The sequence below is a fragment of the Salvelinus sp. IW2-2015 genome, linkage group LG36 (assembly GCF_002910315.2).
Source record: "Salvelinus sp. IW2-2015 linkage group LG36, ASM291031v2, whole genome shotgun sequence".
In the NCBI taxonomy this organism is placed as follows: Eukaryota; Metazoa; Chordata; class Actinopteri; order Salmoniformes; family Salmonidae; genus Salvelinus; species Salvelinus sp. IW2-2015.
In genome coordinates this window covers 2,477,963-2,501,917 of record NC_036875.1, presented here as the reverse complement: position 1 = coordinate 2,501,917, position 23,955 = coordinate 2,477,963, and the positions used below count along the sequence as shown (strand labels likewise).

General features: G+C 41.5%; 1 protein-coding gene across 1 annotated transcript; it reads right to left on the bottom strand.

Moving 5' to 3' along the window:
- Window positions 1–12,285: 12,285 nt before the first annotated feature.
- Window positions 12,286–22,031, bottom strand: LOC111959704 (short stature homeobox protein-like). Its single transcript, XM_070437584.1, is given in 8 exon segments — window positions 12,286–12,333; window positions 12,335–12,468; window positions 12,471–12,528; window positions 15,465–15,553; window positions 15,876–15,933; window positions 19,785–19,978; window positions 19,981–19,992; window positions 21,652–22,031. Coding segments are annotated over 8 exon segments (843 nt in total). The 5' UTR covers window positions 21,902–22,031.
- Between the last annotated feature and the right edge of the window lie 1,924 nt (window positions 22,032–23,955).

Below are 23,955 nucleotides of genomic sequence, written 5' to 3'. Positions count from 1 at the left end.
GTGCATAGCCCTTCGTTGATTATCCCTTACGTATTTGTGTTATTTTTAACTGCAGTTAATTGTGATGTCATTTACAGACACTTGGGAGAATCCAGTAACTAGGATGTCTAAATATATTTTGATTTAGTCCTAATTATTCTTTACCGTCCATTTAGATCAGTTGTTGTTAGTACATAGTGATTCAAGTATAACAGATTCATGAAAGTCCCATTTTGGGAAATCGACTTTTGAGTTAAATCATGGCTTCTTTTGATATTCACCCCTTGATAAATATAAAAACAGAAGAATAGAGCACTGTTACACTGTTGTATATCACTGTTTGCTTTATATTATTTAAGGACGAATAAGAACCACTCAATATAAATGAGAGTCATAGAGATGTTTTGGTTGAGATGTGATCATCAACAGAGTGGACACTATTCCATTGGTATGGAATCCAGCAATGATAATGTTCCTAATATGGATTCCGTACATAGCCAATGCAAGGATATCCCAGTTAAACGCCTCCTGACTGCTGACTTCCAACAGAGGGAGATAGATGTAGGGAGCAGAGACCTGATCTGTGAACTTTGTCAGACACTGATCCCAGCTGGTAAAATAATCTCACAGGACTGAGCTACTACGACATCCCGAGAGAGATCTAATATGTACTCTCTCTAGACTGGTAGAACTATAGACCTGGACTGCCTATGCTAAAACTAGAATGTTCATACTAGATCAGGAATGCTTACATTAGAACTAGAACACTTTCACTTGAAGTAGAATTATGTACCGTGATTTTACAGTGTATGTCGGATGTCGTAGGATGAAGTGGGATGTCAAAGGTTTAGTCAGCTTTGTATACTTCGCAATCTACCATGTTCTATTGTTTCCAGAAGCACCTTCATTACTTCTGGTTGTAAGTACATTGAGCACTTTACATGGAACACTCATTCGAGGTGGCATACACTGTAACTCTTCAAACAATTTTACTTCTCCTTTTCTACGAATCTCTTTACATGTTTGCCAAAACATATATATTAAGGTCAATTTAGAATAGTGTTACGTTTTGTTGTTTATAGATTGCATTATTTGCGTGACAAATAACAATATCATTACATGATTTGAGCGATGAGTAACATGAAAGAAGACAAATATTTACTTAATGTCACAAGTGTAGAGAGGAGCAGGCAGGAGGCAGTCGCAGGTTTAGAACTAATGAGTTATTAAAGCACTATCATTATAAAAGCGGGAAAAACCCAAGGTGCAAAATAATAAAGTACTCAGGAAATAGTAGGAGAGATTCCTCTCAGGAAAACAAGCAATATTTACAATAACCGACAAAGACAAATGACAGAGTGAGTATATATACAGTGATAGATTGGGTACTGGAACCAGGTGTGTGTAATGATGATGACAAGACAAGTCCGGAGTTGATGAGGGAAGGGCGTTTGCCAGCAGCAGGTTCAGCAGCAGCTAGAAGGCCCGCGATGCCGAACACCTGAGCTGGTCGTGAGGGGGAGCCAAAGCAAAGGCTGGTGTGACAGTACCTCCTCGGCGTGCCGGAACCAATAGCCTAGAATACACTGAAAGGGTGTGAGGTTAGTGGAGGAGTGACTGGGGGAGTTTTGTGCGTATTTTGCCCAAGGCGGAAACACATCCCACTCCCCAGGCCGGTCCTGACAGTAACTAAGAAGGTACATACCCAGTTCCTGATTTACCCTTTCCACCTGCCCATTTGATTGGGGACGGTACCTGGAGGTGAGGCTGACTGTGAACCCAAGTCGTTCCATGAAGGCCTTCCAGACACGGGAGGTGAACTGGGGACCACGGTCAGACACGATGTCCTCCGGGAACCCGTACCGCCGGAAGATGTGAGAGAAAAGAGCCTCCGCGGTCTGCATGGCCGTAGGGAGACCAGGCAGAAGAATCAAATGACAGGCTTTGGAAAACTGGTCCACAATAACCAGGATGGTTGTGTGCCCCTCCGAGGGGGGAAGGTCTGTGACAAAGTCCACAGAGAGATGGGACTAGGGTCGTTGTGGAACCGGCAGTGGGTGGAGTTTGCTATAGGGGAGGTGTCTCTCTGTCTTGCTCTGTGCACAGACGGAGCAGGAAGAGATGTAAACCCGGACGTCCTGGGCCAAGGTTAGCCACCAGTACTTGGCTGAGAGACAGTCGATAGTACGGGCTATACCCGGGTTCCCCGACACAGGTGGTGTGTGTGCCCAGGCGAGGAGACGGTCCCGCACATCAGATGGCACGTATGTATGCCCCTCGGGACAGTGGGCAGGTGAGGGCTCCTGTCGCAGCGCTCTACGGATCTCCACGTCCACATTCCACATGACAGGAGCCACAATGTGGGACAGGGGAATAATGGGTGTCACCATCTCCCTCCGATCCTCTGTGTCATGCACCCGGGACAACGCATCGGCCTTGACTTTCTTAGATCCCGGCTGGTAGGAGAGGGTAAAGTCAAACCTGCCGAAGAATAGGGCCCACCTAGCCTGACACTGATTCAGCCTCTTCACTGCTCGAATATACTCTAGGTTCCGGTGGTCCATCCAAACAAGGAATGAGTGGTGAGCACCCTCCAGCCAGTGCCACCATGTTTTCAGAGCCTTCTTGACAGGCAGCAACTCATGATCTCCCACGTCGTAATTCCGCTCCGTGGGAGACAGCTTCCGTGAGTAGAAGGCACATGGAAGGAGTTTAGGCAGTGATCCAGTGCGTTGGGAAAGAACAGCCCCTACTCCAACCTCGGAGGTGTCCACCTCCACGATGAAGGGCAGAGATGGGTCAGGATGAGCCAGAACAGTCACGTTCGTAAAACGTTCCTTGAGAGCACGGAAGGCTTTGTTGGCTTCCTGAGTCCAGCGCAGCTGTCTAGGACCTCCCTTCAGGAGGGAGGTGAGAGGTGCCATCACTGTGCTGAAACCCCTAATGAAGCGCTTGAAATAGTTGGACAAACCTAAGAAGGGCTGCATAGCCTTTATGTTGGATGGAACAGGCCACGACCGTACTGCACTGACCCTCTGCTCTTCCATCTCCACTCCCGCGGTGGATATCCGATAGCCCAGGAAGAAGACCGCCTGCTGGAAGAGAAGGCACTTCTCAGCCTTGGCATACAGATGATGCCCTATAAGCCTCTCCAAAACAACCTCTCCAAAACCTGACATGAGACATGTCGCTCATGTGTAGTGGAGTACACCAAGATGTTGTCTATGTACACCACTACACAGCGACCCAACATGTCTCTAAACACCTCATTAATGAAGGATTGAAGCACTGAGGGTGCATTTGTTATGCCGTAGGGCATTACGCTGTATTCGTAGTGCCCGGTGCTGAAGGCAGTCTTCCATTCATCCCCCTCTCTGATGAGCACCAGGTTGTAGGCACTGCATAAATCCAATTTGGTTAAGTACTGCGCACCGTGCATCTGTTTGATCACAGTGATATGAGAGGCAAGGAATAACTGAATTTAACAGTTGTTTTATTCAGTGACCAGTAATCGATACAGGGGTGGAGACCTCCGTCGTTCTTCATCAAGAAAAATGAGCTGGAGGAGGCCGGAGAGGTGGACGGATGGAGGAATCATTGGGCCAGCGCCTCCTGGACGTAGACCTCCATGGCTTCGGTCTCTGCATGCGAGAGAGGGTAGATGTGCCCCCGCGGGAGGGTAGAACCAGGCAATAGGTCGATAGTGCAGTCCCATGGGCGTAAAAGCCACCTGTAGGTACCGGTATTCCTCCGGGATAGGGATGTGGGTGGCCTGGTACGGACTTTCCATAGACGTGGCACAGATAGACACAGAGAGACACCTCGCATAACATTCCTACGACCAACCCAACAACCTCCTCTTTGTCCACGATATCCTGGGGCTATGCAATTTAACCAGGGGAAACCTACAACTACGGGGTGTGCAGGAGAGTCTAAGGGTGGTCGAAAATGACACCGAAGAGTTGGGTGAAGCGCTTATAGGACTGCACTTTTAGACCGTCCCTCTCCCAGCCGGCGTGCGCCCACTCCAGAGCCCGGCCTGTCAGCAACGAGATCACCAAGACCACCTTGTCCCTCTCGGAGGCCGTCCCGGCATGAAGGGCAAGGTGGAGGTCAAACTGCAGGAGAAACCCCCTACAGTTATCTGGGGTGCCGTCAAACCGCTCCGGGAGGGGCACGTGGACTTTGCTGATCGGACCGGGTGATGTAGATGGTGGTGGGGTGGCTAGAACGACCGTGGGAGCTGGGAAGGTGGTGGTGTAGCCTGCAGCTGGCGTACAGTCCGGAGCACCTCGTCCATGGCTGTCCCGCTCCTATAGTGGAGAGGTCGGGATGTCCTGTTCTCTTGGGTTGGTCATTCTGTCACAAGTGTAGAGAGGAGTAGGCAGGAGGCATTCACAGGTTAGAACTACTGAGTTTATTAAAGCACTATTTATAAAAGCTGGACAAAACACAAGGTGCACCAACAAAGACAAATGACAGAGTGAGTATATATACAGTGATAGAGTGGGGATTGGAACCAGGTGTGCGTAATGAGCGGCTAGATGTTCTTTACCATTCTGCCATCAGATTTGCCACCAATGCTCCTATAGGACAAATCACTGCACTCTATACTCCTCTGTAAACTGGTCATCTCTGTATACCCGTCACAAGACCCACTGGTTGATGCTTATTTATAAAACACTCTTAGTCCTCACTCCCCCCTATCTGAGATATCTACTGCAGCCCTCATCCTCCACATACAAAACCCGTTCTGCCAGTCACATTCAGTTAATGGTCCCCAAAGCACACACATCCCTGGGTCGCTAGTTTTTTCAGTTCACTGCAGCTAGCGACTGGAACGTGCTGGAACAAACACTCAAACTGGACAGTTTGATCTCAATCTCTTCATTCAAAGACTCAATCATGGACACTCTATCTGACAGTTGTGGCTGCTTTGTGTGATGTATTGTTGTCTCTACCTTCTTGCCATTTGTGCTGTTGTCTGTGCCCAATAATGTTTGTACCATGTTTTGTGCTGCTTCCATGTTGTGTTGCTACCATGTTGTTGTCATGTTGTGTTGCTACCATGCTGTGTTGTCATGTGTTGCTGCCTTGCTATGTTGTTGTCTTAGGTCTCTCTTTATGTAGTGTTGTGTTGTCTCTCTTGTTGTGATGTGTGTTTTGTCCTATATTTAAATTGTATTTTTTTTATTTAAATTTATCCAAGGCCCCCGTCCCCGCAGGAGGCCTTTTGCCTTTTGGTAGGCCGTCATTGTAGATACAAATTTGTTCTTAACTCACTTGCCTAGTTAAATAAAGGTTAAATTCAAAAATGTAAATTAAAAGATGACGAGACAAGTCCAGGGTTGATGGGTGAAGGGCGTTAGCCAGCAGCAGTTTTGGCAGCAGCAAGAAGGCTGGCGACGCCGAACGCCTGAGCTGGACAAGAGGGGGAAACAAAGCGATGGCTGGTGTGATACTTAAAGGTCCAAATGCAGCCATTGGATCTTAATATCACATAACTTTGGGGTAACAATGAAGTACTTTACTGTGATTGTTTTCAATTAAAATGGTCAAAAAGAAACAAACATTGCTTCTTAGCAAAGACTAATTTCTCAAGCAAGAATTTTGCTCGGACTGTCAGGGAGTCGGGAGAGGAAAACTGAAAACGAGCTGTTGTTGGCAGAGAAGTTTGGAACTCTCTTTCTTATTGGTCTACGTTTAATGACACAGTGCTGCCTGCCTGCCTCCGGATTTGCTCCAGAGACCATCTTTGCTAGACCCCCTTTGACCAACTCCCTCCGATGACCACTCAAGCCATGAACTTTACAACCCTCTCATGACCTTCCATCTCATGAATGCCTTGTCTTTTTTGTGTTGCTTTAAAGCTCTTTAAGATTCTTTATGTAATGAAAAGCCCTATAAAATTTGAATAAATTATTATTATTTACTAATTTACCACCTGGTGATATCACCAGGCAGGCCAAAACTCCATCTCACCAAAACAGGCTGAAATTTCAGGTAGTCCATTCAAACAGCTCTTACACTAAAAGGGCTATCATATCACAATTTCACAGTATTATTCCAACCTTATAGTGTGTAAATATATATAAAACACAGGAAAAATCTCATTTTTGACTGCTCTGGGCCTTAAAAAAAACGAAAAGAAAAACGGACATTCTTGACACTTCCCTCCTGACTGCGAAGATAAAAATGTTGACCTAGTCATAAGATGTTAGTTTTAATATAGTTGTGCACTGTTGTTGACTCCAGATACATTTATAAGTATTAGCCAACAAAGCAAACCAAAGCTGAACCTAAACAAACTGGGCTGAGAGACGGCCTTTGATCCACAGTAGGCCACAGTGACTTCAACACTTTACAGCAGTTGTTTTCAGCTGAGGTTTCACTGGTGGCTGGTTCTCTGAGTTCTTAGAGCCAAATGAACAGCGATGAAATGGGATTCACTCAGAACAAAGAGTCAAAGGTTGAGTGTCTCCACAAATGGAGAAAATTATTTGATTTACTTTGATTCTCTTTTGGTGTGACTCAAGATGTACAGACTATTTAGCTCTGGGAAACGGAAGAGAAAATGTAAAGAAGGTTTTTATTTTTTACTTGATTTAAAGTGAATAAACTCCTCGGAAAGCAAATGTTTTTTATTTATTACAAATATAAAAACGTATCTATGTATCCAGTAGCATACAGTGATATAGTGGAGGGGAAATATGTGGGTAAACGCTGATCGCAGTTTGCGATGAGTAAAGTAACTCTCCGTATACTTTCACCGCATTTTCAGCAACATTTGGGTTAAAAGGGTATGTAAACCGAGAGTTTACCCTCAGCCACACCATTGGTAGCGTAGCAGGAAATATGTTTGGCTGTCTTTCATGTTGAGCTTATCTAGACTAAGTTGTCTTAATTTATGCCACTGCAACTACAGTGTCAACCCACAGACAGCATGAGCACACATTCCGTCTCGCCATAGTTGTGTGGTCAGTGCTATCCGGCATTGTTGGGACGTCCCTACCCTAAACCCTAAAACCTAACCTCAACACCTACCCTTACTCTAACCCTAAACTTAACCATAACCCTTACCTAATCCTAACCTTACCCCTTACCATAACCATTTTACATTTCAACATCAATGGGGTAGAGACGTCCCAAGGATCCCGGATAGCACAGACCATAGTTGTGTGTGACATTCACAAGAGGATTATGAGAATGAAATGTGATCAAAACTATTTTCATGTGACCCCTGAGCACTTGACCTCTCACAAGGTAGCTAGCGTATAGTGTAGCTCTGTAGCTAAAAGCTCCAGGCCTCGGCTGCTCAGGGTTCCCTCTCTTGTAGGAGCTGAACCCTGGCACAGTGAGAAAGCTTGTGAACATTTTCTGGAAGGGAAATATTAGCTATAAACTGTTTCAGGCAGGGTTCGGATTACGTGGGTGCAGGGCACTTCAATCACAAATCAGGGCCCCAAATGAATGTTAAAACGTTGGCGGCCCGTGATTGTTCTGAATATTATTGTTGGTTCATCCCAATGGTTTCAGAGCACCCAATCAAACCTCTTCAGGATCCAACCATTTTTTTCAATTTTCGCCTAAAATGACATACCCAAATCTAACTGCTTGTAGCTCAGGACCTAAAGCAAGGATATGCATATTCTTGATACCATTTGAAAGGAAACACTTTGAAGTTTGTGGAAATGTGAAACGAATGTAGGAGAATATAACACAATAAATCTGGTAAAACATAATACAAAGAAAAAAACATGCGTTTTTTTGTATTTTTGTTGTGTACCATCATCTTAGAAATGCAAGAGAAAGGCCATTATTCCAGCCAAAGTGCAATTTATATTTTGGCCACTAGATGGCAGCAGTGTATGTGCAAAGTTCTGGGCTGATCCAAGGAACCATTGCATTTCTGTTCAAAATTGTGTATCAAGACTGCCCAAATGTGCCTAATTGGTTTGTTAATAACTTTTCAAGTTCATAACTGTGCACTCTCCTCAAACAATAGCATGCTATTATTTCATTTACCTAGCTACTGTAAATTATACAGTGCAGTTAGATTAACAAGAATTTAAGCTTTCTGCCAATATCAGATATGTCCTGGGAAATGTTCTTGTTACTTACAACCTCATGCTAATCGCATTAGCCTACGTTAGCTCAACCGTCCCACGTGGGAACCCATCGATCTTGTAGAGGTTTTAAGCAACTTCTACTATAGAAGCAGGCACAGTTATGCTTTTGATCTTTTAGATATGATTCCCATAATATACTTGAAGTAGGTCACAATAATTTAAGAAATGGGTCATTGTTATTCATTACATAAAGATTAATACGTTTCTATTTGAATAAAATCTCAAAAACCTTCATGCTAACGGTACAATACAAGGGAAGGGAAGACATCAGTGGTCCATCCATTTGTAATACCCTCTGAAATTGCTTAAATGTAACACGTTGCACAACCTAGACATTAGACCCCCCCACACACACAAACACATACACACTCCCTACCCGTGTATTATTATTTTATTTGTGACTTGTGGCCAACATAAACAGCTTTATGTGCCTGCACATGTTGACAAAGCAGCCATGGCTCATTGCTGGTTGATGGATGGCTGTGTGTGCCTAGCTAATTATTAGTACACATAAAAGGATGCTGTTATTTCCAAACCTGGCCCAGCAGGCCCCAACCAGAGAGGTCAGTGGGTAAATCTGGGCCGATCAGTCTGCGACTATATCACTCAATCTTGATATATGAGCACAGAGGTACAAATTAAATGTGCAGCAACCTTCTATGGGGTTCTGGGCACAACAGGACGCCATTTGGGCTAATTCCTGCATGGGGTTCAGACAATAAAGCACTATGCTGCATGATGTAATTACTTTGTGTACACACATCTGGATTTGGGTTTCCCAGAGGAAGTTAATGCACTTGAAAAAAGAGGCCGACCATTATGAACGTGCAAAATGTAGTATGTGCCGGTGAAACAAGTGGAAGTTGGGGAAATGGTGGGGAGGTAATGGCTATAATCTTTCTAGATGCAGATGTATGCATACATATGGACGTGACTATTGACCTTCTCATGAGATCTGGTCAAAGTTAATCACTGCCATTGAGACGAGCAGGAAGATTGCTTTTTGGAAATAAAACCGCTTGCTCAAAGCAGAAGGTTTACATGTCCCTCAAATATTCTTCCAATCTCATTGCTCTCAATTATTTTGCCTATTCTCCTTCTGCAGCCTCCCTCTTACTCCAATTACAGCCATCTTGCTTTTATTTGACAAAGTTACAGTTTCACGTTCCATCTCAGTGCTATCTCTATCAGTTGAACAGAGGGCTTTATACATGTTCGGTTCCATATTCGGGGCGATGGTGCCGGCATGCATCTGGATTTCATAGCAGCTCAATTGTCTCCGCTAGTGTGGGCTAAGATTGGTATCTGATGAGCTCTGAAGGCTGACATGGAAACTGCGTAAATGTCAGAGGAGGAATGGTATTGATATTTATCGGTGGGTTCGACCTGAGATAACCGCTGAGCATCGGCTGCAACCTGTCGCGATGTACGCACAGCCTTAATCTACATCAGCGCATCAAGTACCTGTCTAATGCTTGAAGTCAGAGGATCGGGTACATAATTCACTATTAATGTGTACTACGGTATTCACTTCCGGTATGTTTTGATGACGATAATAATGTCTCTGATATGTTGTTTAGCCTCTTGTATGATTAGGCCTGTAAGTCACTCAATATATGAGAATCTAATAAAGGACTAAAAAGTAGAATGATAAATGTTACCGTTCGATGGCCCAAAATCCCTCACAGAACAATAAATACATATTGTTTTGATTAATCTTGAAATGGGTTGTTAATTAAAGTACCTTAAAACTTCAGTACAAATATTTATAACTTTATTGATAGTTTACTTGTACATTCATATTTTGTGAATCAAAAGGAAAAAAATACAAACTGTATAGTGAATCATGTTTAGGCATGCTTGCATATGAAACGATAATACTTGTGGTGGGTATAACAAATTCCATGGAGCTTAGTCGAAGTCAATCATCCCTGAAATGTTTGTAAACGCTGACACGCTACATTTTAGGCAAACAATGCACAACAGCCACGCATCTTCCGTTGCAAATGTAACATTTAAAAAAAAAAACATACAAAAATAAATGCAAAGCCATGTCAAAATGTACACTTGTATTTCAACTATTTTTTTAATTGTATAAACTTTCAGACAAAAATAATAAATAAAAGCACCCATAATGTTTAATTTAAAATGGAGACATTGCTAAACAACTGTAAATGGTGGTTTTGAGAACAGAGAAAGTGTCGGTAAAACATTGTTTGAGGTAGACCTTACTAGGATCTGTTTCTCAATGACACAAAACATTTCCAAAACATTATCCTTTGAATTTGCAAATGTTTCAAATATAATACTTGCTAGTAGGCATTATTTATTTAGGTTGTTAAACCATGAAACTGCGACATGAACATGCAAATAAATGCAATTTGAACATGTACAGGCCTAAAGAAAACCAAACTGTCTCTACAACACTGCCATGGTTTTATTGTTCCTATAACATCAATTGTAACATTCGTTAGAATCTTTGGTGGAATTTGACATAATGCTTTGTCCCGTGTTAATACAATAGATTACGATCAATGATTTCAGATCCTACTTTCAATGATCAATTTCAGCATCAAACCCAGGTGCTCATGTCTACCTCAACAAGTTATTATAGTTTCCTGATGTGTACAAAACTATGTTTGAAAACCATTGCATTTCTGGGGTTATGGCACATGATTGAGGATGAGTTCGCAACATAACGTAATATACAATGCTTTAGAAAAAAAACGGGTCTGTTTGGCAAAGAAATTCAACACACGGATTCATCAGTGCCTGAAACAAATCACTGCAAATCATTTGTTTATCTCTAACAATGAACAGCTTTTTTTTTTTCTCTCTTTTTTTCCTTCATATTTACAGTATTGCACTTAAACTGCGCACAATTGCATTTCAGTTTAACAGATGCTTCCTTCATATTTTCAAAATTACAAAAAAAATTGCAGTTATACCCTTTATCCTTCGAAACGTTTTTGTGAGCGTCTCTTTTCGATGACATGATAAAAACCCAAATCGGTTCCTTTTCCCACCCTCGTTTACTAAAGTAGTATCTGCTTGTAGTGCTGTTTGTAAACTCCCACATACAAGACCTGAAGTGCAAAGAATATCTTCACTTCTATTCCCAAGAAACGTCACGATAAACAGAAAGAAAGAAAGCTAGAGAGAGAGAACAATGAGAGGAGAACAGCAAAAAAAACGTCTTTTGGACTCATTCCCAGCAAAACACATTTACACTTTCCATCCTCCAAAAGCAGAAAAGTAAGGGATTAGATTAGCCTATTCCTGTCAGTCCACAGTTTAAAGGAAATCAAACCCCAATGATCTTTGACTTTGTGGATGAGAGTATATATAGTGGGAAGTTTGAACGGCAGTGAAACAACAGAGTTGGGGTGTTAGGTCTGATACAACATGGCCGGGCTCTGTGATAAGTCTGCAGTCCTCCAATAGAACTCATGCACTGGGCAGCGGCAGGAAACAACACAGTGGTTACACAGAGAACATGGCCTTTTCTTTTCTCTTTTATTCTACTTTTTTTTTCTTTGTCTTTTTTGTGTGTAATGTTTAGAGCAGGTCCGGTGCCTCGTGGTGTCAGTGTCTTTTCCCAAACAACACAATAGTGTGTAAAGTCAACGTGACGGCATCGGCATCAGTGAGGCTCTAGTATTTGGCCCTGCTTGCCTGCTTTGCCAGTTTGCTTTGTTCTAAAGTCTCCCGGTCTGGCCTGGCCCGGCCCTGGCCCTCGGCTCAGACAGACATCCACATGTGTTTGTACGGTCCTGGACTTGTGATGTGTGCCTGGAGTGGACTGAGCCACTGGCCCCGCAGAAGTCCTGCCTGTTGGGCGAAAAGTAAAAGGTGATTTCATTGGTATTTAATTACCGTTCTCTCTACAAATGGGTGTTTTGGCAGCTGGTTTTGTGACAATTTTCTTGCTCCCCTCCTTCTTTCTCCTCCTCTTCTTCCTCCACTCATTCTCTCCCCATCTCCCTCTCCCTCTGTGTCTCTCTTTTTCTCTCTCTCTGTCTCTCTCTTTCATTCTCCCTCTCAGTGTTTTTTTTTTTTTAAATGTTGTTTTGTTTAAGCTGTAAGTGTCAGACCCGATGCACAGGGGCTCAGTCTTGTATGAGAAGCAGCGTGGATTATGAGGGCGTGGGGCCGAGCGGAGGGAAACCCGGTGGGGTCAGAGACCCAGCGCCTCGGCATGTTTTTCTTGCCTTGATCGGAGGTCAGGCGATGCTAGAGTTCTTGCTGTTGCTCCTTGGCGCCGCGCCACGGCCGCGCGCAGAGGCTGAGTCCGCGAGAGAGGCGATTGGTAGTCCAAAGGGCGGGGGCGGGAACATCAGGTAGGGTGCATGCGCCGCAGGTGAGGGTGCAGGTGATGGTGGGAGTGAGCCACGCCCTCCAACTGGAGCTGGGCCTGCACCTGCCGGACCCAACCAAAACAATCCCTGGGTAGTGAGACCCTCCCAGCCCTCAGGCGGTGTGTGTGTGTGTGTGTGTGTGTGTGTGTGTGTGTGTGTGTGTGTGTGTGTGTGTGTGTGTGTGTGTGTGTGTGTGTGTGTGTGTGTGTGTGTGTGTGGTGTGTGTGTGTGTGTGTGTGTGTGTGTGTGTGTGTGTGTGTGTGTGTGTGTGTGTGTGTGTGTGTGTGTGTGTGAGAGAAGAGCCAAGGGTTTAGGTTTCACAGTTTGACACTATTTAATTCCCCTTCAAGTTCTACCCCCTCAAAGCTGTTGCTTACTGTGTGTTTTCTCCGAAAAATGTTAGGAACTGCACTCTGAGCCTTTCCCCTTTTTTTCATGTCAGCTATTCTTAAAGTTAATGAATCATACATAACTTCACACACACCACGTCCAGTTTAACAGCCTAGAAATCAAAGTCTTTCTAAGACCCTGAACAGATTTGTTTCATTCACAGTGAGATCTCCTTCATACCCTTGGAAATATGCAACGTCTTGTTATCCTGATTACGGATTCAATTGCATAAATAAATATAAATTCACGCAAAAAAATATTAACGTATTTAGAGTTATAAATATTTATCCAGACATATTCCTGAGCAAAGGGAAAGTGAAAGTCATAAGGACCATAGAGTATCAGTTTGCACATTCTTGGCAATTATTTTATGAGGAGTAGGTGAAAATTTGAAATCCCTGTACTTCAGGAGAGCTACGTTGCCTCTTGCCATTTCTCAGGCGTTTCAAACGCCACAGGAAGCAAGGAGAGAAGTGAAGAGCCTCGTGCTTTCTCATCCAACCCAAATAAAACTTCATTTAAGCAACGCATGGTAAACGTTTTAAGAGAGAGCTAAATGTTTCAACCAATTTAAAATGTTACGCTATTTCGACATAGCCAATAACATGGAAAATGACCGAAATTAAAGTTGTTAAACTGCGAGAGAGACTTAAAATAAACCGCAAAATATGCTTTCTTGGACGGTATTTCATTACGTACTGCTGACCAGTATTTGTACTTGCACTGCATTGCATTGACACGAGCCACAGACACAAGCCAACGCATAAATGACCAGTAGGCCTTCCTCCATATTTTCTTTCCCACCAACTGTCACTCTTACCAAACACTCAGAAAAATAGGCCTGATTCCAGATAGACAGATACTAACTTTCATAATAACAGCTAACACTCAAACAAAGAGCCTTGTTCCAAATGTATGAATGCAGACTGTCAGTGAAACACAGAAGGGAACCCCTCTTTGAGAGGGAATCTCTCAGCGTGTTGTTGTTAAGTTTGCTGGGAGGATCAGTGGAATGGAACAGGGCATGAGCTGCTACAGGCGCTACCCAGTCCCCAGCACAACAGCTGGTCAATATATGTGTGTGTGTGTGTGTTTCTGTGTGTGTGCAAGTGTGAATGCATGTGCATTTGTGTGAACATGTGTACGTGCGTATACATGCAGGGGTACATGTGTGCGTGCGTATACATGCAGGGGTACATGTGCACTTGCATAAGTGTGTCACAGCCTGCCCTGTGCTTGTCTCTCTCGGGCCTGTAGAGGTAGGGCTCTTCTCTCAGTATGCAGGCCTCATGCCTCCCTCCCTGCCAATGCAGCTCACCACCAATATCCATCAGAGCCTTCTCCAGTCGGTGCTTTCATCATCTCTTTTATGTGCTTGCGTTGCGCAAGTGTTGGCTTAATTAGGCCCAAGCTTTTCACAGGGGTGAACAGACAAATCAACGGCCAGGCCGCAAAAACAGACCTCGCCAGATCAAATGTCTCTCCAACAAACACAAACACACACACACACACACATCCCGCTCTTAACGCACCCCAAAGGTGAAAGGTGTTCCGGGGTTGAGTTGACTCAACACACCACCCTCCAGCTCCATAGAGTTCTCATTCACAACAGCCTTTGTAAACTACAACCTCGGACGATAGGTGTCTATTTTTAGTATAGTAAGGGCGTATGCACCTCTCTCCAACGTCTCTCACAGATTCGGAGATGATTGTGAAGTATGGTTGGTTATATTTTAGGGATTAATATCAGCTATACCTTCGAAGAGACTCAAATAAAAGTAGGGTGCATTTTTATGACTGCGTCAAATCTTTCAACCAGTTGACCTCCTTAAGAGTCTGTTGACGCACCCATGCGTCAATCTAAGTAACATAATAAAAAGATTCCTCGTCAAAATCCGTCACTTTAAGATAGAGATATCTGGTTTTCGCATGGGCTGCGTCTCAATCCACCACATCCGCCTATGTYGCCCTTCCGCGTCTGCGGTGATAGGTGGCTGAGCCACAGCGGTGTTTGCCAGACCATGACACATCCTAAAAATGTCTGTAGCAGAAAGGGGAAACTCTCACGAACACGRTGGTGTTCTCCGTTTTGCCCTACGACCCCCACAAGTGTCATGGGACTCATCAGGTCAGCAGTACCAGATTTTAAAAATGAATGGAAGTATGGAGGTAGTTTTGTGCCAACAAAACAGGGGGTTAAATACGTGTCTAAAAAAACAAAACATTTCCTGAGATTTCTTATATCACCACTTCCAAACTTTATTCTTTAAGATTTTTTTTTACTGTCTTTTTTTGCCATTTATTAATGTGTTATTCAATGTGTTTCTATGGGCTATAGTAGTAAAGGCCAAATTCAATATGTTATCAAAACAAAAAATATATATTTATTTTTATATACCTAAAGGGGTCCTAAAATTCAAAACGACCTTCTTAAAACAATTCCACATGTTAGTTTAATAGAATCCCCCCAAATGGCTCAGACTTTCAGACGTTAATTGACGTTGAATATTAACTTTGACTTGTGCACAATCACTCACTTGCATGCCTGCATTTCATCAGTAAATATTTCACATAGGAGTCATGTCATGAAAAAGAGAAAACAACATACCTGTTGAAAAGGCATCCGTAGCGCTCCCATGTTGACATATGGAGCTACCCTGCAGGCATCCAGATGACTGGCAATTCCCAGAGTGACACCTGGAAAGTATGAAGAGGTGTCTGTCAGACAGTGAGACAGTTAAGTTTGAGTATAAGGCTGATATGGTTGGTCAAAGGTTAGAAGATGACATTTTACATTTTGCAAGTGATTAATCAAACATAATASAGTGCATGCACATGAAGGTTGATTAACTTTACAGGCTAGAGCATAGGCCTACGTAATCATTGTAAGAACTGTGTGATGGAACATACTAGCAAACAATTTAGTCAACATTTGCAAGTGTAAAATGACAAGTATAATAAATCATCACAACATAAATCATAAAAAAATACAAGTAGATGGATAATAAATAGAATTTACCTTTATGCATCTGGTTTTCTTGTTTTCGACATTTCGCTCTTCTGTTTTGAAACCAAACCTGGAAACCACAATTTTAAACAGTGAATGAGTGTATTGTAGAATATCCATGTTGGGGAAGCTACTCTGAATATATATTTTACCAAGCTACCAATTACTTCACACTGGAAGAAGTTAAGCTACACTAAGAAAATTATAAAAATTATAAAGTAACTTTAGTTTCATTAACTAAAGTTACTTTGGAAAAGTAGTTCACCACATCCAAACGTCTTTGGGAAAGCCATCATATGTACATCTGAAATGTTATAGACTACAAATTGCAAGAACMGAACACGTATGGGTCATATGTTACCATAAAGTGTAACTTAGACTATTAAACACAAACACAACGTTTTAAGTGAAAATGAGGCAGGTCTGATGCCGAAAAAGAAAGGAAATGATTGCCTACTTCACCCATATTTTATTGCATTTTTTCAACATCAAAAAGTAGTGTGGTTCTAGTAGCCACAAACATTGTGTTTGTGTTAGTTATACCGCGACATTAGAGCGTTGGGCCAGTAACCGAAAGGTTGCAAGATCGAATCCCCGAGCTGACAAGGTAAAAAGCTGTCTTTCTGCCCCTGAACAAGGCAGTTAACCCACTGTTCCTAGGCCGTGATTGAAAATAAGAATTTGTTCTTAACTGACCTGCCTAGTAAAATAAACATGACAAAAACGCTACAGAAAACGCTACCTTGTTTTGAATGTAGTTCAACTACCACCAAGCTACTGTAAAATGCAGTTAATGTACTCCCCAACACTCCTCAACACCGAGAATGTCGATGATGACATTACTGCTCATAATAGTAGCCTATAAACCTATACTGTTTTAATCATGAACTRCAATTGCCTACACTAATTGCCTACACTATTATAGATAATATAAGATCGAATATATTATCTATAATAGTCTAAAATAATATACAGCATATCGTCACAAAATGTATAGCTTAACAATATTTATTGATAGGCCTACTCCAATTTACGTAGGCCTATGTGCTCAAAAAACGGGGCCAAAAAAGGTCACTTGACTCCCTCTAATCTACTAGGCCCTTTTGCTCTCCAGGTTACAGAAGCAGCATAGCCTATTATTAATTATCATCAGCCTAATTTCCCTCCACGAATCCATTATCTCCTCTCCCCTCCGACCCCAGTAATGATTATCATTTACAGTAGCCGAATTAGCGACGAGAGAACCACAAAAGGCCACCTTAATTACTCAAGGTGCTGCAGCCATTTTAACGCGTGTGGATTGGACTGTAATAATACGTCTGTCGATAAAGTATGCATTATTGACATAGCATGTCCACAGATGATTTACCCCAACTCTCCCTTCATCGCATAGCCTATTGGAAACAAATGTTCGTGTAATGTAGTTTTTAGAAGATAATGATTTAGGATTAGGCTATTATTGGCCTAGTATTACCCTGTTTCCTATTATGATTGTTATTATTATTAAGCCTATAGGGCTATATCATTATTCGTATAGCCTACTGCTAATTTGATTATTTAATTGCTTTAGGTTATATCACGAGGTGTATTTAATTATTTTACTTTTTAATCACTGATGTTGTTGTCTCTTAAAGGTCTGTACTGACACCAAAACAAAAACAAAAATATATATACATATATAGTATATATAGTATATATATATATATATAAATATATATATATATATATATATATATATATATATATTACAGCTATATATATTACGTGCCAGAATGCTAAGTAAAGTGAACTACACTGGTTACGACAGTTATTTCTTCATTAAGGACCACTCAATGATGCGCTTCACAAACACCCTAATTTCATTTCCTTTGGATTTTTATTAGAGACAGTGAATAATGACATTTAATTTAGCTCTGTACCAGCAACCCAGATATATTAGTCGTAATAGAATTACCGCACGCTCCTCACCAAGCTCTCATAACTTTCAATTAGATTCCTCAGCTGCGCGCGACGTGGGGCTTCTGTTCCGACGCCTAAGTGCAGGTTAATACCCTTCTATCTACCACATGCCTTACAATTTACTTATGATAGATTTGGGGGTTTCAAATCGAAAAACGGTCGGCTGCGACATGGATTTTAATGGTGTGTGATTTTAACCCTCACGGCCCATTTCAGTTTATATGCGTTATTGTTGTAAATATTGAGTACATATTTCTCTCATTGCGTTTTAACAGGTAAATGCTTTCCTCCTGTCTTACCACAATTTGATTTTGTCCATGTTTAAAATGACTTTTTTTTCATGTCGCGCTTGCAAGCTGTCACACGGTGCAGACTTCTAATATTAGGCTACTTAGTACTCCGATTAGAGATCGGAACACGAGGTGTGCCACCGACTGAGTTCCAGCAGAATTGAATTATTTCTAATCCATTTTTATGGGAACAATATATCAAGCCAGTGGCAGATATTACAAAGACAACGCGGGGGGAAATGAGGTGACTGACATACGACGGTGTCCCCTGAAGCACTCGTACAATCTCTTCATWAATTTTTATGATGTGGTAAGATCTTTCCGAAGCGCATAAACTATTTTTCTTCTGCAATAATCTGCCAGGAGAGAGGAGACGGGTTCAAATTCATCCAATGTCACTTGAGCAACTATGATGTGGCAAAGGCTATAGGCGTCATTGTATTTGTTGGAAAGCAACAGTATTTTGGTCATGTGAAAAAATAGACCAATGTTATCATGATATACATTTCTTTGATAATGGATAGTGTTAAATTGCAAAAACAATAATTTAAAAATCAACAGTAACCAGTAGGCTTGCAGTATTATTATTATTATTAGCAGCAGTAGTAGTAGTAGCAGTACTAGTAGTAGTATTGTTCTTGTTGCACTATAAATGCACTTGATACCTAAAGTTAATTAAAAAAATATTGTCAAACAAATCTCACCGAGGTCGTGMGGTCAATTGTAATATCGATCCAATAAATAAACTCGCGTGGCTTTCACCATGTCGACACAGTCATATTTGCACAGTTTGTTGCATCTAATATTTCATGATATGTTTGTCTCRTTGCATCACAAAAACAGCTCACTCAACACGTTCTCTGGAGTGTGTACATCTCCGTATAACTGAGCCTTGACAACAGGCAGGGCGGACCAAAATAATGGTAGGTCTACATAGCTCATGAAAATTAAACATAAGCAGTGATGTTTTATCAAACGGGTGAATAAATTATATTCAAACGTAAGCCTCAACGCTATCTCATTTTGACGCTACTGTTTTAAATCATCCCTGAACTGTTTTWATTTTTTTTACACGTGCACATAATAGAAGAGATAAATGCCAAAGCGTGCACCTAAACGTGTTTAAACGTCTTTTTTTTTAAAGGCGATTCTAACCCAATCCCGACACGTTAACAATTTGATTAATTTCAAAATATTTCCTTTTGGCAATTGGACACCATCTTTTGTTTTAGTAAATGTAGGCTATCTAAAAAATATATAGTAGTTTTTAAAGGCAGCTTATCAATACGGTTTGTAGGCTATTGCCTTGCAAGTGGTGACTCTATWGCCTTCTGAAACGTGTTTCATTTGTGAGCATACATCATTACTGATMTAGGCCGTACATCCATTTTATCCATGTTACTCCGCACCACGAATTACAGTAATCTTCTTGCGTCACCCACTATGACCCCAGCCTCTGTCACTGGATGTCTCAATCTGGCAACCTCTCACACGTTGTTTTCAGAACAATCCTTGATGCTTTGAGCTTAAAAACTCAACCTATTTCGACCCACATTTTGTTCATAAAATAAAATAAAAACGTATGAATCTAAGGGACAGCCCTATCTAGAGTTTTGTCCAAAACCTTTAGGGTTATGCTTTTCACTTTTAGTTGATGGAGACCGGGAGTTACCTGTACTCTTGCCTCTGACAGTCCCAGCCTCTGGCTCAGCTCTTCCCGCATGAAGGCGTCGGGGTAGTGCGTCTCGTCGAACAGGCGCTCCAGCTCATTGAGCTGTTCCAGGGTAAAGTTTGTCCTGCTCCGCCGCTGCTTCAGTTTGCTCTGTGCGTCCTCGTCCTCGGACTTTACGTCCTCCTTCTTCTCTTACACTCATATATCCCTGCGTGAAAACACACAACGTTTCAAAATACAGTACATCTCTAGACTAACACCAAAAAAACTGTCAAACACCTGCAACTACAGCTTGGCTTTACAAAACACACACACACACCACACACACACACCACACACACACACACACACAACACACACACACAACACACACACCACACACACACACACACCACACACACACACACACACACACACACACACACACACACACACACACACGCCGTGTATATGGTGTAGCTTATATTCATTTAGTGGAATACATAGTATGTGTAATACTACTATTATACAGAGTAGTATTATGCTAGCCAGCCAGAGACGGTAAACAGAACATGAGAAACGAGTTCTATCTCTATTGGTCAAAATACAGGCCTGCAAACGTACAAAACCAAAATGCCGGTCATTGCACTGTGGGTTTACTATAATGACAGTTATTCACAAACATACATATTGAAATATTCGACCATAAAATCCTGTCACAATTAGGCCTTGTAATTTTCTTAGCGGTATTTGCCTACAGTCTGCACATGGATCCTTCATTGGAAGGAATGACCTTCTGAAAACGCCCCAATTTCCACTGGACAATCTGAAACTGTGATACCAAACAATTGTAGGTTATTAATGTGACTTTTATTTTGGAACACTATACGTGTTTTATATTGTTAATTGTTTTATCAAATACAGTAAATTGTAAAACCTTTAGATAAAAAAAATAGTAAGCCTATATACAAGTTATTTATCGGGTTATTTCAATGGCTGGTATAATAAGCCTATCATACAGCAACATATTTCCACGGGAGTTGATCGTTACAAACGTAATAAATAGCTTAAATATTTCACAAGGTTAACGTGTTGCGTAAAAGACAGTTATTTTCTCAAAATAGTATTACCGGGGCTAAAGTCTTGATACATCATTATTACTATCATCTAGCAATTGTTTTCCGTCATCATTAGACGGACCTATTGTGTGCTATACAACAACCGCTATTACATACATCCAACATCGAGGTGCACGGGTCAATTTTGTGTATGACGTTTTGYTCTTCCTGTTATGTCATGAAAACGCGAGCAAGAAACACTTCATATAGGTTAACACTGTCTAAATAATTGATGGTCCAATGAACGAAAGTTTAAAAAACAAAGTATAAGCTACTGTATGCTGACGGGCAGAATGCAAGTACCACTCCTATTAATTGTACAGTGGAAGCATAGAATTAAGCCTATCCTTATGCACATCATCGCCATCAATACGATATTATGCAACGATATGATGTGTTAATCAATACAGTCATCAATAGGAGTGAGAGAATATTGATATTATGTAGCCTAGGCTTCATTAGTTTGGACCACTGCTTTTCACTGCAAAACACATGCCAGTGGGCCTACTATAGAGAACAGTATTTCCAAGTATCTGCACATTATAACGACGTGAGCTTACGTTTTTTTTTAAATAAACAGTAACTGCAATAATTTAAATGTTTTCGTTATAGATTTGACGTTGTAAATGTTTTGGCCACCACATATTTTTGTACTTTTACAATCGGTGCACCGAAAGTAATCCTGAAAACCAAGGGCTTGGTTCGTGTAAAAATGCAATGCATCTAGGACATTCACGCTACACAACTCGAACGGGTGGATAGAAACGTACCTTCCGTGGCCCGTGAAACGTTAAACTCCTTCAGTTTTTCTTTCTCTAGCTCTACGTGCTCCTTGAATAGATGTACCGGACAGTGGTTGCTGCCTTCCGTTATGTCCTGTAGACTTGTCTCCGAGTTCCCCAGCTCCCTAGCCCGCGCCAAGCCACTCTCCAAAACTTCCCTGTACGTGATACTCTCCTTACTGCTCTCCTTGGTTTTCTGCTCGAAAGATTTCGAGACGAACGCCGTAAGTTCTTCCATGGCCGTTCAGTGGTCCTGAGCACGGAACCCCACTTTAAAATGACCTATTTAACGTTAGTCGTCAGCTCTTCGCGCGCTCGGTCGTAAAAAGAAGCGATATTGGGGGTGGAGAAGAGGTGAGATCACTCCTGCTGTTATGACTGTGTTTTTGAGAGCACACTATTTATACACCGCCACCTCAGCCCAGCCCCCACCTCTGCGTCTTGGGCAATTACGGGCTGCTCGACTTATCTGAATTCAACTTTCAGCAGCTTTTCCAGAAATCAATGCTTCGACGGAGGCAGTTAATTGAATTAGGGGTCATTAAAATGCYTACGGTACCTTATGGGGAAATGAGTGGGAAATCTGTAGGCTATTAATTAATTCGGCGATAATTTCATTAACGTGATTTCGAGATATGAATACGGAGTGGCTGGGTTTGCTCCTCCTGGTGTTGCTATTCGTTTGAGTTGACAACTAAGMATTTAAAGCACATAGGTGGTCTAACAACATAATCCAATATAAACAACTCGCCCTACATTGATAAAATATTACATTTTAGTGTTGTTGTTTTTTTTTTTAAGTGGAAAACATTTGCAATAGGCTAGTGATGATGTAGCCTGTCAGATAATGTCTATAACGGTGGTGTATGATTCGAGTACAATTAGGCTACGCATGTCATTTCTCGAGAGGGAGAATTAGCTTAACTAAGTATGAAGCCTAATTATTTTTGTTTTGCATGTGTGAATCACGTGACAATACTTGGAAAGAGGCCACAGTCCACACATTTTCTGAGATTGTAATTTACTTTGAAATATTGCAAATAAATCGAATGCCAATTATTATAAATATAATTTCCTTAATAATAATCTAATGATAAGTGACCAATACAGGTTTATGACGTTTTTATCTCATAACTAGTGAGTAAATATTCACGATTAAATGCATCTATTATTCGKTTTTTTTTATGCATAAAAATGTGATGGAAAGTAGACTAACATTACACCATAAATGTACGCTATAATATAGGGGCATATACTGCTAATCCAATAGAACAAATCTCAGTGAATGTGACAAGTAGGCCTACAGATTTTGTTCATAATTCATATGATTCAAACACCTCTGGGAGTGCTCTAAATGTTAAACTGGAYTTATCCTAAAATAAAATACATTGATAATCAATACAATTAGGCCGCAAGTGGTGGAAAATGTTCCCTGATTTATATCTAGGATTTTCATGGAAATACATGTAGGCTATAATAGCTGAACATTATCTAAAACGCATGCATCGGTCCAGCTCAGAAACACAAAAGGCCGAGAGAAGAGAGCTGTCTCTGGGGTATTCTACCCGGAGCGCCCCGGCAGTGTGAAAGCACTCAGTAAAGCTGTGCTCTCTAATGACGTGTTTTGATATCTTTCCATTTATCACAAAACCCGTCTCGCAGCGACTGACGCGCGCGGGCTGAGCGTCTTTCCCTCGTGCGATGAACTGTGCCCTTTGTTGTTAATGGCCGTACATTTAATGGACGTAAATCCTCCTCATGACACAAATCTGTGTTCAGAATCGAGTGCCTCGTTAATGTCTCCATATAGAATAATTTGACTTGTACAGGGCTGTGCATGTGTGGTCAATAACTAAATAAATCCTACTTGGTCTCCGTAACCATAGCACTAACTTATTCTGGGATGAATACCCATCACAACCCATTATTCAAATCATGGCGATATTAGTTGATATCTTCAATCATAGGCTACATCATAGGCCTATTTCAGTTTGTGTCCATGGTTTGTGTCCATGGTCCAGAGAGCAACAACTACTAGGTGATACAGGTGAGAGGGCACCATGGCTGTTTTAGAGGTTACCAAACCAACCACTAAAGGTGCTCCATATAATTAATTTGATTAAAATGGCCTATAACTATATATTAATTGTAGACCTGTTTAATGGAAACAACATCATTTATTTAGAGAGTGAAATATTAATATTTAGGATGAAAATATCGGAAAGTAATGTAATGTTGTAAATGTAATGTAAACCAACAAGAACAACAACAACTATTGCGACATAGCYTATT